Source organism: Lupinus angustifolius, chromosome LG03 (genome assembly GCF_001865875.1).
Source record: "Lupinus angustifolius cultivar Tanjil chromosome LG03, LupAngTanjil_v1.0, whole genome shotgun sequence".
NCBI lineage: Eukaryota > Viridiplantae > Streptophyta > Magnoliopsida > Fabales > Fabaceae > Lupinus > Lupinus angustifolius.
This window is the reverse complement of record NC_032011.1, coordinates 17,217,879-17,232,439: the sequence shown is the minus strand read 5'-3', so window position 1 is coordinate 17,232,439 and position 14,561 is coordinate 17,217,879. Positions and strand designations below refer to the sequence as shown.

Genomic DNA, 14,561 nt, shown 5'->3' with positions numbered 1-14,561 from the left:
GGGGGGGGACCAATATGAAGCAATGTTTACTCAACTGGACCAATCTAATCAACCAGTACATGGGGCATGCTTGATAGGTCACAGGTCCAGCATGGCAACCAAAAGAGCATGAATCCATGAACTTACTATAGTTTAGTGTCAATAATAATATTCAAGTGGCCTTACTTGATAACATCAAAACTTAAAAAATTCGGAACCATTTATAGTAAGAGGAACACCGAATCTCAATAGATGGGTTGGGGATTAGAAAATGTCATAACAATAACTTACATCCTTCTTGTCAGCCGGCATCATAAATGGATCTTTTAAACTAAGACCAGCAACAACAGTCATTATAGGATCTAAACATTTGAAGATAGCTCCCAAAATGAGCATCTTGCCAAGTTTGGGCTCTACAGGAAGCATTGACAACTTGCGCCCTGGAAAAATAAAAAATGCATTCAAAATGTTGCAGAAACCAATGACAGGAGAGAGTTTTAAATAGAAAATGGTGGGCGAAATCAAGAACAAATGCTGTAACGAAAAATCTCTTTTACCTAGAACTGTCAAATTCTCATCCTCATCTAAGGCCCCAATAGTCTTTAAATAGTCAACAGCATTTTTAACCTGCACAATGAAATTAATTAACAAAATAATAAATTGGATAAAACGACACTAATGCAAGATGCAGAATGTCTTAAATTCAACACAAGTACATTCAAATAGTTTTCTATGCAAGTTCCAAAATCATGTGCAATGAATTTTACCGATAAAGGCTCTGGTGACTGCAGAGCTCTAGATAAAAACTCAGAGATGCTTCCAAGTTGTAGACTTTTGATTTGCAGACATAAGGACTGCAAAGGTGTTCTTAGAAGCTCTGGCAATTGGTAATCAGCAAAAGCATCATAAACACATCGGGGATAAAGATGGTAACATTCACCAGATTGAACACGACCAGCCCTTCCTCTTCTCTAAAGAAAAGAAATGGAAATTTTCTAAGCAACCAGACAATCCAAATACTTAATACAAGAACAAAACTTGATGTAAAAAACATTATGAAGCAGCAGACTGATAAAGGAATTATAGATGGCAGCTAAACTACTCAAAAGATGTACACCAACTCTATAGCATAGCAACAATTGAATGTTTAAAACCATCCATAATCCAACTTCAAAGATCAATCAAAAGCACAGGCATGAGCATCTATTTCCATTTGACACACTACTTCAGCCTAAAATTATTGAAGAACATATCTTCAAAAACTGAAAAATGTTACACCACTATTCTTGGTCACTTTGATCATCTTCTGACCACTACACTCTGCAGCATATACTGTAAAGGGGGAAACATCCATTGTGTACCACACAATAATTTTATCTTTCATGTGTTATTAACTCAATAACAAAAGCACAGGGTCTAGAAATGCAAATCTCTTCACATGTAATAAAAAATATTTTAAAAATAAAACAACAGTATCCAAGCCCCATTCAACCAGTCAGTATTCGCTAAATGGATCAATCAATTCCATTGGATTCAGTGAAAAACCAAATTTTCAGAAACGCATTTGGGCCAAGGACTTTGCTGAAGGTGTGCCTAATTTTCTTTTTGGCTTTCCTTTACCCCCTTAAATTGGAGAATTGAGCTATCTTCCATTTGAAATGAAAAATAAAAATTAATTCTCATATAATCCAAATACAGTAAACTAAGTTGAAAAATCCCAAATACCTGTCTAGCAGCAGCTTTTGAAATCCAAGATGGAAGCAAACAAGGAGTGTTATTTAGTGCATCATATGATGTCTCTTTTGCTTTTCCGCAATCAACCACAAAGACAACATCATTGATGGTAATACTAGTTTCAGCCATATTAGTTGCAAGAACAATTTTCCTCACCCCTCCTTCAGGATTCTCAAATATCAACCTCTGCACAAGAAAACGCAAAACCAGAATGCAAGAAAAAATTATTTTAACAATGCATAAATATGACTATAAAATAGGGTGAACAGAAATGTAATGTATTCAGTTAGGATAGGGGAAATCTTAATTGCTTCAATAAGGAATCCCCCCACCCCCCACACACACAAACAAATTAGGCATTAAAAAACAAGCTACTTTCTGCCATAAATTTCATCTTTAAAAAATTAAAAATGAGAGATGTCAAATTCATGTTTACAAGACTAAATGAAATATTGTTTCCAAGTTTCATTTAGAAATGCATTCCCTTCTTTACTTGTTTTCAGTAAGTTTAAGACACATCATTTTCAACATTTTAAGAGAAAAATCTATCTACTAGATAGCTTGAATTAAATAGTAAGTTGACATCAACAACTATCTACTGTGACTTCTTTTCAGTCTATTACTAGGAGGTTAACCTGCTCAGAGCTGGACATGGAGCCATGGCATGCAAGAAGCAACACTTGACTCTGATCACCCAACAAAGGATGAGCTTGAAGCTGATTCTTCAAGGAGTTTATATCATCCCAACCAGTCATAAAAACTAAAACAGCACCTGGCCTTTCATTCTTGACAATGTGGCAAAGAACGTGTTCGATAAGGTTAAAACCAATTGAGTCAGGGCTCCAGCAGGACAATGACTCACGAGTCCGTGGGCTATACCCCTTAAAGTCTGCTACTTCCAGTGCATCCTATAAAAATCATAGAGATTGAACAGAATCAGTGAAAAACAAACGGAACAAAATAGCTTTCAAGCAAAAGTTATGCACCTCAACAGTGGATGCAATCTGGCTCTTTCTTTTTTTGAAAGCATCAGCTTGTTTCTGCATTTTCCATGTTTTTTGTTGACCATAGTCATCAATTTGATTATAAGGAGTCAATTGATATCCAGTCATTTGCAGAATATCCTCAAGAAAATGGGAACGAACTGGATATGTAAAACCCTGGGAATTGCACAGATCCACAAAAAATCAAGAGAAAAACAATAATGACTTTGGAGTATCTTTTAAGTCATAAGCAAACCATCACAACCGTAAGTAAATGCACATATTGCCTTCAATGCAGTAAATGTGAAAATGCCATATACTAGTTAGTGGAAATCCTATTAACCCCAACAACCAAGCCTTTTCACACTGGGTGGGGTGAAAGAGGGTGTTCTGAAGATTTTACAATGGTTGTGGCCTGCCTAACACAACCCTCCTTTTTTGTCTGGACTTCAGACATACTATGTAAAGATTTTCAACAAAGCACAACAAAACAAGTCTAACACGATTGAAAAATACGTTGTCCATTTTTTTGGATAAAGGAAGAAATTATTAAGACATGGAGAAGATGATTGCAATATGCCATGTGTTGGTTCAGGATCTAACACAAAAGTGAGCAATGAGTAATTGTGCCAAAGAACTCCAAACAGAGCTTTTCTTTTGACAGATAACTGGGTGGACTGATGAAGTACACAGTTCTTACTTTTTAACAGCATATGAAATATTCATCTAGAGAGAAAACCATGTTCAGAAGAAAGGAACATCACTTATCACCGACAAGTTTATGATAAAATGAAAAAACACCCCAGAACAAATATTTTGACTACTGATATATACCATTAGAATGAAATTGATTGAACTTCAATACAGAGTAACAAACTACAAAAACGAGTATCCTGAGCTTACAGGAATATGCATGGTTGGAGCACCATCAAAGTAGGAAGAGAAAAGCTCGGCATTTAAGGTTGCACTCATCAAAATTAACCTCAAATCAGGTCGGCGAGGAAGAAGATCCTTCAGGACAATGAGAAGAAAATCTGAAAAAAGTGTAAACCAGTGATAAGTATCCTATTAAATAGAATAAAACAACTTCAGAATAAAACAATTATGTAGCCACCTTCATTCATTCCACGTTCATGAATTTCATCAACAATAACATGAGTTACCCCATTTAAACTCCGATCAACAAGTAATCTCCGCAATAATACACCTGTAGTGCAGAAAAGAAGCCGGGTGTCCCTTCCTTTCATACCTTCCAGACGAACTTTGTAGCCAACCTTTAAAGGGGGAAACATGCAGAGAATTTAACTTAATCAGTTATGCATTAAGTTGAAGTACTCAAGCATCAGCAAGATAAAAAGGTCCACAAACTAACAGATTCTCCCAATTTCTCGCCACGTTCTGCTGCAACTCTTTCAGAAACAGACATAGCAGATATTCTTCTAGGTTGAGTACAAATTATGTTACATACAGCTCCACGTGCAGCTTCAGTCTCGGATTCTAATATGTATTGAGGAAGTTGTGTGGTCTTACCACAACCAGTTTCACCTGAGACAACAACGACCTGCGGATTTTCATTAATGAGAGAAATTAACATAAATTATTATTCAGCACAAGCACAGTGGGATTAATAGTCTTAACAAGAAATAGAGCTCCAAAACAAAATATCACCACTTATGTTACGCATTCTAATTTACTATTTCTGAGAAATTTTAAGTCATGTCAATTTGATTGTTAGCCCTTGATCGCTACAACACATAAACATACTATGTGATCCATTGGACTGTCTTGTAAATTATGCTAAAGCATATTGCAATTTGCACTTGATATATTTGTAATTGAATTTATAACCTATGACTACATTTTTTATATATGTTTGATAATTGTCCAAAAGAATGTCTTCCCATGCCAATGTCTCTCCATGTATCATCTTAGTAATCCTTGACCCTGATCTCATATTGAAGTCCCTATTACAAGGCAGATGTTAGAAGCCACAAAAAGTGAAAGTTGATTCATGTATTGCAAACTACCAATCACGGATTATTACATTATTACATAAAAAAGCCATTTCACATGACTTGTTCAGTAAACAAGTACTCTAGTTCATGCCCATGCAAAAGCTCCATATAATTCATTTAAGTATTGTAATACAACAGTGATATGCTGCACATTACAAAAATAGAGACCAAAATTTTGAAGTCGGGATATAACCAATGTTGGTTGTGAAAATAAGACATACAGATGTCCTAAATTATCCATGATGTTTCATAAGACATTGTTTCAAGAGTAAGCAAATTTCACTCAAACTCACAGGCAGAAATTAAATCATACAATGGTGTTTTATATAAAGGATCATTCACACATAGACACCATATCCCAAAATCTTTATTTTTATTTTGAAGAAGAAAATAAATTTTCATTGAAGGGCAGAAATAATAAATTACAGAATAATACGAAGGGCACCACTTTTCCTTTTTCACCTGATTTTCTGAAATGACTTTCAAAAATGCATCCTTCTCTTTGAACGCTGGAAGACTTCTCCGAAAATCAAGCATCTTTTTCCCTTCCGGAGACTCCTGTGGATAAACCAGCATCAATTATAGCACTTCTGAAGGCTAAAACAATAAGAAAGGACATTTATATACAGAAATTTCACTGCTAGAACAAATCGATAAACAGCTGACATCAAGATGTATCAAGTCAGAAACCAGATACCATGACTTTTATCAAATATAGACCTAAAATATTTAATCATTGCTCATTAATCAGTAAGTCTGAACAGGGCTAGTAACAGCTAATGCAACTAGCACATTTTTTATACACAATTTCCAAAACATAAAAAGTAGATACCATTGAGTCTCTACAATGAAGTGCAAAAAAACTGAAAAACACCTGAGTCTACAATGGCAAATGAAATGCACTTAAAACTGGGAGAATTGATAAACCTGCCAATCTTGTTGCTGATTACGCAGTTGCAAACTTCTCCGTTGAAGAATCTTCTCCTTGGCAATACTGGTATGGGTCATGGGCTCCGGCCGCCCATAAAGTCCTTCACCGGCAGGATTGTTTCTGCCATCACTTGATCTATACAAGGAATCATCAAAAGAGGCTATACTGTTTGTAGCCTTTTGCGAAAGATGGGCACGAAGATGAGTGTCTACTTCTCTATGGACACCAAATGGTAAGACTACCTGCAAGAGAATAAAATAATCAGTCAATCAGAATGCAAACATCAGAGAAGACAGAATTTGCCAAAATCACAATTTCCACAGTGTTAACACCATTAAGAAGGATGTTGTCTTCTAATAACACTAATATTCTTTTTGGCACTTGGAAATGTTCTTCAAAATTAAATTCAGAATTGGATTCGGAACATTAAATTCTAAATTTCCTGTTTCTTATCCATTTAGACTTAGAATTATAATTCATTATCACAATTCCAAGGAATTAAAAAACAAATAAATTAAACCCTTCACCAATTCCTAACCCAGACCCTAAAACTTTCAATTCCAAGAAAGCAAGAATTAATCTGCACTTGTATCCTACACATCACAATTAGCATTTAGCACCTTATATGAAGCACAGACACTTCAATAATTTTCACGTATCGTGTCTATTAGAATATAAGTAAGGTTTGCCTTATAAATATCTAGCTCTTAAGTTTTTCTGATGTGTCCTAGCTTTTGTGAGTCCGAAGCTCTTATCTTGTAAGAAAGAAATAACAGAAATAGAATAACAAATTCATAAGTTAGTTACACTTCTGATTCTCTCTCTCTTTCTCTCTCCATAACTGCCTTATCTTCTTCTTCTTCCTATTTCTTGTTATGGTAATATCTATTTTAATTCTTCTAATCCTCTTGTTTGTCTATCATTGCAAAATCTACTACTTGTTCCCACTATCACAAAGAACCTAATGAGTGTCTCAAATTTGCCAAAGATAATTCATGCTACTTTGAGTTTCACCCTAACTACTATCTTGTTAAATCACAGGGTACTGATGAGGTTCTGCTTCAAGGGTCTCTCACTTCAGAGGGCCTCTATGCATTTCCAAATCTTGGGAGTATGCTTTTACCATTGCTGTTTATCTTATAAACAGACTTCCCACACCTTCACTAAACAATAAATCTCCTTATTTTCTCCTGACTACACCTTTCTAAAAGTCTTTGGTTGTGCATGTTTTCCTTTGTTGAGACCCTATAACAGTCACAAATTACAGTTAAGATCATCTGAATGCACATTCTTGGGTTATTCCTCTATGCACAAAGGTTACAAGTGTTTGTCAAAAGAGGGCGGACTTTATATCTCAAAAGATGTTGTTTTCAATGAAAATGTGTTTCCCTATGCTTCTGATTTAGTCGCACCAAACAGAAAGTCACATATGTCTCCTTCATCAACTACATCTGTCACTCATGAGTTTATTCCTAGAGTCACTTCTTCTTACTTGTCTCCTATGTCACCTACTCAGTACCATCATCATCATCTTTTCCCTCCAATTCTGTACATGATAACGTTCCTCTTCACTCCACAAACTAACATATAGTGTCTCCTCTTAGTCAACTTTCCCCCATATCTCATAGTCCTCTTGTTATATCATTTGACCAAGAACATAATGATCTTTCCACCACTGATAAGAACACTACTTTAGTACCAACTCATCCTATGGTCACAAGGTCTAAATCTGGAATTGACAAATCTATAGTCCCTAGAGAGGTTCTCAGGACACTTTTAGTTCAGACTGAACCTACAAATGTTAAAGAGGCTCTTGGTGATCCAGTTTGGCAAAAGGCTATGCAAGAGGAATTTGATGCTCTAATCAAGTTAGGAACATGGTCTTTGGTTCCTCTTCCCTCTCATAAACAAGCTATTGGCTACAAATGGGTGTTTAGGGTAAAAGAAAATGTTGATGGTTCAATCAATAGGTACAAGGCTAGACTTGTAGCTAAAGGATTTCATCAACAACCTAGTGTGGATTATACTGAAACTTTTTCACCTGTGGTCAAGCCTATCACAATCAGAATCCTTCTTACTCTTGTTGTTACCTATCAATGGACTCTAGAACAACTAGATGTCAATAATGCTTTTCTCAATGGATTACTAAATGAGGAAATTTATATGGTTCAACCTGCTGGATTTTATAATGGGACAAAAATATTGTATGCAAACTTCATAAAGCTCTGTATGGTCTAAAACAGGCACCCAGACAATGGTTTGAGAGACTTAAAGGTACCTTGATTCAACTTGGTTTTCATATCAGCAGGTTTGATAACTCTCTTCATTCTCATCACATCAACATACAAACTATTTGTTCTTGTGTATGTTGATGACATAATTGTCATTGGCTCATCTATGTCTCAAGTTCATAGCATCATTGACAAACTAAGTCACACTTTTGCTCAGAGACTAGGGTTACTGGACTATTTTCTTGGGAGAGGTCAATCACCTACCAGATGGGTCTTTGTTTCTTTCTCAAACCAAGTATATCAGGGATCTTCTACATAGGGCTAATATGTTGTATGCTAAATCAACTCCAACACCTACGTGCACTACTTGCAAACTAATTAAATCTGGTTCAAATTCCTTTGAAGATCCTAGCTTATACAAGTTTGTTGTTGGTGCATTGCAGTATGCCACTGTCACCAGACCTAATCTTGCTTTTAGTGTGAATAAGGTTTGTCAATTCATGAGTCAACCACTTGTTCAACACTAGAGTGTAGTTAAAAGAATCCTCGGATACTTACAAGGCTCTACTTCCTTTGGTCAGCATATTAGACCAGTTACTTCTTCCATTCCTCTTTCAATTATGGCTTCTTGTGATGAAGACTGGGCTGCAGATCCAGATGACAAAAAGTCTATCTCAGGAGTATGTGTCTTCATTGGACCAAACATTGTAACATGGTGGTCCAAGAAACAACAAATTGTGTCTAGACCTAGCACAGAAGCATAATATAGAAGTCTTGCCCTAGCTACTCAAGAAGTTATCTGGATTGAATCCTTATTCTCAGAACTTCAATTTAAGCATCAAACTCCTCTGATTTTGTGTGACAACCTAAGTACTGTGGCTATGGCTCACAACCCTGTTCTTCACAACAGAACAAAGCACATAGAACTGGATCTGTTCTTTGTCAGAGACAGAATCCAATCTAAGGCTCTTCAGGTCAAGCACATCCCATCTGAACATGAAACTGCAGACGTTTTAACTAAACCTCTATCAACAACCAAGTTCATTGCTATGAGGAAGTGTCTCAGACTAATAGATGGTTTATCCCTAAGATAAATAGTTGTTCAATGTAATATTTTTTTTGGAAGAAAGGGGTGTATGGTTTCAGGGGGGGTATATTAGAATATAAGTAAGGTTTGCCTTATAAATATCTAGCTCTTAAGTTTTGCTGATGTGTCCTAGCTTTTGTGAGTTCTCAGCTTCTATAAATAGAAGTGAGGAGTGAGGAGCTCTTATCTTGTAAGAAATAAATAACAGAAATAGAATAACAAATTCAAAAGTTAGGTGCACTTTTGATTCTCTCTCTATTTCTCTCTCCATAACTGTATTATCTTCTTCTTCTTCAATTCTTCATTCTCTTTACAATGTCTGGTACGTATCCGATATCGATACTGTCTGATACTTCATATATGCGTACCCATAGCGTGTCAAAATTATTTTTTTGAAAGAAAAAAAAATTTATAAATCTGATACTTCTCAGATACTCTACGATACTTTTCAAATATTTTCCCGATACTTCATAGACACCCAAACTACCATGTCATAGCATTTTAAGAGAGAAAAACATAACACCATCAATTAAGTACAAGAGAGAAACATAATATTTAATCTACCAAGTGGACTTGTAGCGATAGAAAAACGACAAAACATGTGTATTACATAGAGAATTAATAGGAAATGTATATGCATAATGCTAATCATCGATTAAACGAGATTGATAATTTTCCTATTTGTCGGTACTAAGTGTAGACTTCTTATGAGAATATGAATATATTTTGTATTTAATGATGTCTAAGAAATATGTTCTGTATTTGGAAATTCATAACAATAATTATATGTTTATTATGTTCTATGAATTTTATGTACATACTTTATATGAGTACCCCAAATGTATTGTATCATGCATTTGCAAGAATATGTGTATCGACATATCGGATACGTATCGTATCCGATACACATGTCCGTATCAGTGCTTCATATGCACCTACATTAAAGAAAACAGCCATGGGCACTTAAGTGTGATACAATGAACACCATGTTAGTCACCAACCTGTCTTCTACCATTAATAGTCAAAACCACCACTGCCACTGTCCCCACTCCCATTCCCACAATCACCACCATATCCAAACACAATTTTCACCAATTTGTTCATTGTTAGTGACACCACCCATATTAATTTGGTCATCATATCTGATTAATTAAAAAATATGACAAACATAGTTTGAAAATAAATCTGTGATGCAACCAAAGTACTTAGAATTGAACTCATGTATAATTTTTAATTTTTTATTTCTGATTCTAAATTGGAATCACAAATGTAATTCTGAAGCTCCATTTCAATTATATTGTCTAATAAGGTATCCTCTTAACGAGGTTTTCCTCACCGTGTTGTTGGTCCACCAGATTCATTTAGTTAATCAAGATTAAATATAAAATCTTCACAAGCACTTATAGAACGGAAAGCACAACTTTGATGCAAAGTGATACCTCTCTTTGCGGACGCTTATCATCAAGATCAGGACGGTAATTTGGCAGAGGTGCTTTGCTAAAGACAACAACTCTTGCATATTGCCGGCTGCCAAAGGCAACTCTTAGTCAGAAACTTAATAAACAGAATGCAAAGAAAGCTTTAGATTAGACAAAGGTACAATTAAGATACCTATGCAAACCCATCCTAGTCGCTAAAGTTGAAAGCTGTTCAAAATCACGCCGGTCTTTTTTCTCCCTTGACATGACTTCTTGTTCATCTGTACTGCGAAGAAGCATGGTCAGCTTCCATCTCCACTCGTCAATGTTTTCATGAGTTGAATCACCCTAATAATCAACAGCAAGAAAATACATTAGTCAGGATAACAGATCTATCCAATTCAAAATTAGCAAGCATAACCCTTTACAAGGTTTTATATTTATCCTAATTACAACATGTTTGAGAAACATTAGTTCCCAAGAAAAAAGTTGTTTAGGAATCAATTTGACACCTGATTAAAATATTAAAAATTTATTTTTTTATATGAACAAAACTACTTTTAGAGAAGCTAGATGTTTGACAGTCGTTTGAAAAGAAGTTGTTTTATTATTTTGAAATCAATCACATTTTCCATTTCACCCCTGCATAACTAACTTCCAAACAAACTTATATAATCTAAACAGATAACTTCATACATGTTCTTGTAATTAAAAATATAAAAATGATATTTTTATATTACCCAAACGAAATACATTAAAATCGTTGTTCAGTAAAATATCCAAACATAAATTTGATTCTATAAGAGTCGATTATTGAAATAATCTATTTTTTCTAGCTAATCCAAACACGCTCTTAAATGTTACCAGCAAAGCAACAAAAGCAAGTTCTCTTTGTAAGCATCCAATAACTTTCTCCATTACTTTGTAAATTAAGATGATCTTGCTATAAACCCAGGGAGAGAAGTTTTGAGTGTTGTGGATGCAAATAAGGTGCAGCACCCCAGGTGCAACAAATACTATTGAAAAGCAAATAAAAAGCACAAATTCAATTCACTAGAACATTTAAAATAGAATAAACCAGTCATTTTTGTCCCGGAAATTGACAACCCTCAACTTGGTCTCTAACATTACAAAATGCAAATTTAGCATCTGGCTCTCGTTGACCAAAATATCCCAAGGTTAACATGAGTTAAATCTAATGAAGTGTCTCACTTGTTAACTCTATTTAATTAATTTGTGATAGAGCATTATGACATCGTTAGATCAATATACCCGACCACACATAGTGGAGATAAGGCTCGGTTGTTGTTGTACATTCATGGACCAAGTTCACATGGACTCTATTTGGAAAAATAACCTATAGTTGTAAGATTATAGTTTATAGCTACGAAACTAACAAATTGAACTAGAGCTATTTGACATATAAGTTGCACAACAACTAACTGAAATTTATAAAAATGACTTAAAAGAACATAATATTATATCAATGTAAAATTTAAGGGCAGTATTGTCCAACATTTATTTGCAGCACATATCATGAAGACAAAAGTTTTTCAATTAGAATTTAACACAGTTACATGGTTCCTCATTTAACCTACTTATCGAGTCTACTTTAAACCAAACCTCGAATCTATTTCATGAACTACGTGTAAAAACGCATAAATGAATAGAGAAATGGAACAAACCGGTTGTTGTTTTTGCTGTTGTGGTTGTTTCTGTTGAGTTCGAGCGCGAGAGTGAGAAGAGAAAAGCTCAACATCAGAATCATCATCCTCATCATCAGAATTAAAATCTTGATAAGCAAAACGACCATAACCAGAGGTCTGGTGAGTCCAAAACGGCACAGCAACAGTTCTCTGCTTAAATCCCGGACCACGTCGACGGTTACCGGAGCTATCAAGATCAAGCGCAACGGAACATGACGGAACACGAATAGAACGGAGGCGAGAGGTTTTAGCGGCGGCAGGGTGGAGGTGGAGGCCTCTGCGAGTGAGGGAAAGAGGTTGAGAACGGAGGGACATGGCGGTGAAGAAAGGAATAGAGAAAGTAGGTTTGAATCTGAGGTAGCCTTGGAAAATGGCTGAGTAGTGAGGCATGGTGGTGATAATGGAAATGGAGGTTAAAGTTGTGGAGTGTGTGTGTGGCTATTGCATACCCAAAGAATTAGGCTGAGGTGCAGTGTTTGGGTGCAAGGGGTTTTGCATCTCCTAACCCTCTTTATATATTTTCTATTTTATTTTATTTTTTGTGTAATGAATTTTATTTTTTTTGGTGTTTTTATAATATTGTGTTAAAAAAGAATAAAGATTGAGTTTAGTGATGATAGTTTTCTTTTGGTTAACTACATTTTTAACCTACTATCATTAAAATGTTGATGTTTTGAGGTACAATAAAATAACCTTATGTTGGTAGACATAATACATATTAAATATGAGTTTAACTTCTCTATGATATTAAAGAGTTCAATACTGGAATACAAGGATAAATTTGTTTTAAGAAATTTTGATTTTTTATTGAAAAACAATTTCAAATTTGGTCGTTAAAGGTTTTTATTTGTCATGTATGCAATCTCCATCTAATATTAGAGAAGATCTCATCCATTAAATATATATCTTATATTTCAAGTTATTCGTTTAATAAATATATGACTAAATCACACGTGAAATCACATAAATAACTCTTCTTGTTTTTGTAGTCATATAAATTACCTCTAATTTTTATACATACATTATACTTATTTATTTGTGCAGAGGAAATAAATGTAATATTTTAAATAAAAAAAGTGATAAATATAATTAAGTTAAATCTAATGAGGTAAGTATAATTTACTCTTTATTAGTTAATTATAAATTAGTTATGATAAATTGATCATATGTAAATTTATATATAGAATTTTATATGAAATCACTATTATCTTTTGTATATTTAACTAACACCTTCTCATAATTATTGATGCATTTTGTAAGAAACCAACATGAGTTTTGTACTATATTTTTTGCTTCTCGGTTCTCTTGTGCTACTCATCATCCAGGAATGTTGACGAGATAAGCTTTGACACATAATACATTGTTAAGTATGACAGCGACCTTGTGCTAATACCCCTTAGAGTTTAACTTAAGTAATTACGTTCATCATATTTTTTGTTTAAAAGATTATACGTATCTCTCTTGTAGATATAGTCGATGTAATGTATGTATATAAATTAGATGTGGTTTGTGTATATGTAAAAAAATAAGGAATAATTTTTATAATTTCACTAAAACTCAATGAATATGAATGTAATTTACTCTAAATATATTGTTTTGGCTTTCTAGTTTGAAAATCTTACCCTACTTAAACTCCAAAATAACATTAAATAAAAGTTAAGTTTTATTTTAACTGTGAGATTAGCTAGATTAAAACTGTCATAATGTTTTGTGATGTTTATTAATAAATTATTGATATTAAAATCATTCATAGTTGTTCTATCCTTTATGTGGTAAGCTTTTCTTCACACATGTTAATACCATTAGAGTCTTTATCATCTTTTCTATGCACGATGTTACTCTAACTTTATCTTTAATCTCTTATGTTTCCCTTATAATCTTGTTTTGTTAGTGTACAACATTCTTATTTCTACAACATTTAATTTAGGGAGACATCCATTTACTCTGAGAGTATGTAGAAAAAAGCTATTACACATCTTAGTTATCCATTTTACGAAAATCTAATGTTATAGATTTATTCAATAATTTTAATCATTAGATTTTCATATAATTGATGACTAAGATATGAAGTAATTTTCCCAGATAAAGTCCCTCTATAATTTTATGGACTAATTTATCATCAATTCGACTTGAGACTTACCATTTACATATTCTTATATTTCCATTTGTTCTATATGATTACCCTACATATTTTAACATTGTGATTTATGATATGCTATGACCATCAATTTCACATGTGTGATAGGATTTCCACATCATTTTCTAAACCTACATTACATGTACTTTTTACTTATAAAAAAGTATGTGCTTATAAGAGCATTTATTTTATATTTGTTTACACTTCCAAATAATATAAGTAATTCATTGAATATTTGAGTGTAATTGTGCAACTCTAGGAAGTTCTTAAGAGACATTATAAACTACCCACATTTTATACATTTGGTTACATTTTTTTAGCTGTGTTCTCTTTCCTCCTT

At 34.0% G+C, this 14,561-nt stretch overlaps 1 protein-coding gene across 1 annotated transcript in view; it reads right to left on the bottom strand.

Moving 5' to 3' along the window:
• Positions 1–12,559, bottom strand: part of LOC109343560 (DExH-box ATP-dependent RNA helicase DExH3) — a 15,489-nt gene extending 2,930 nt beyond the window's left edge. Inside the window, exons 1-14 of the mRNA XM_019581917.1 lie at positions 12,064–12,559; positions 10,572–10,726; positions 10,400–10,487; positions 5,639–5,884; positions 5,174–5,269; positions 4,069–4,257; positions 3,811–3,970; positions 3,600–3,730; positions 2,700–2,873; positions 2,349–2,621; positions 1,705–1,899; positions 747–950; positions 537–606; positions 271–419 (exon numbers count right to left, since the gene is read on the bottom strand). Of these exons, the coding sequence (XP_019437462.1) occupies positions 271–419; positions 537–606; positions 747–950; positions 1,705–1,899; positions 2,349–2,621; positions 2,700–2,873; positions 3,600–3,730; positions 3,811–3,970; positions 4,069–4,257; positions 5,174–5,269; positions 5,639–5,884; positions 10,400–10,487; positions 10,572–10,726; positions 12,064–12,474 (2,541 nt within the window). The 5' untranslated portion in view covers positions 12,475–12,559. The remainder of the gene's footprint in view (positions 1–270; positions 420–536; positions 607–746; positions 951–1,704; positions 1,900–2,348; positions 2,622–2,699; positions 2,874–3,599; positions 3,731–3,810; positions 3,971–4,068; positions 4,258–5,173; positions 5,270–5,638; positions 5,885–10,399; positions 10,488–10,571; positions 10,727–12,063) is intronic.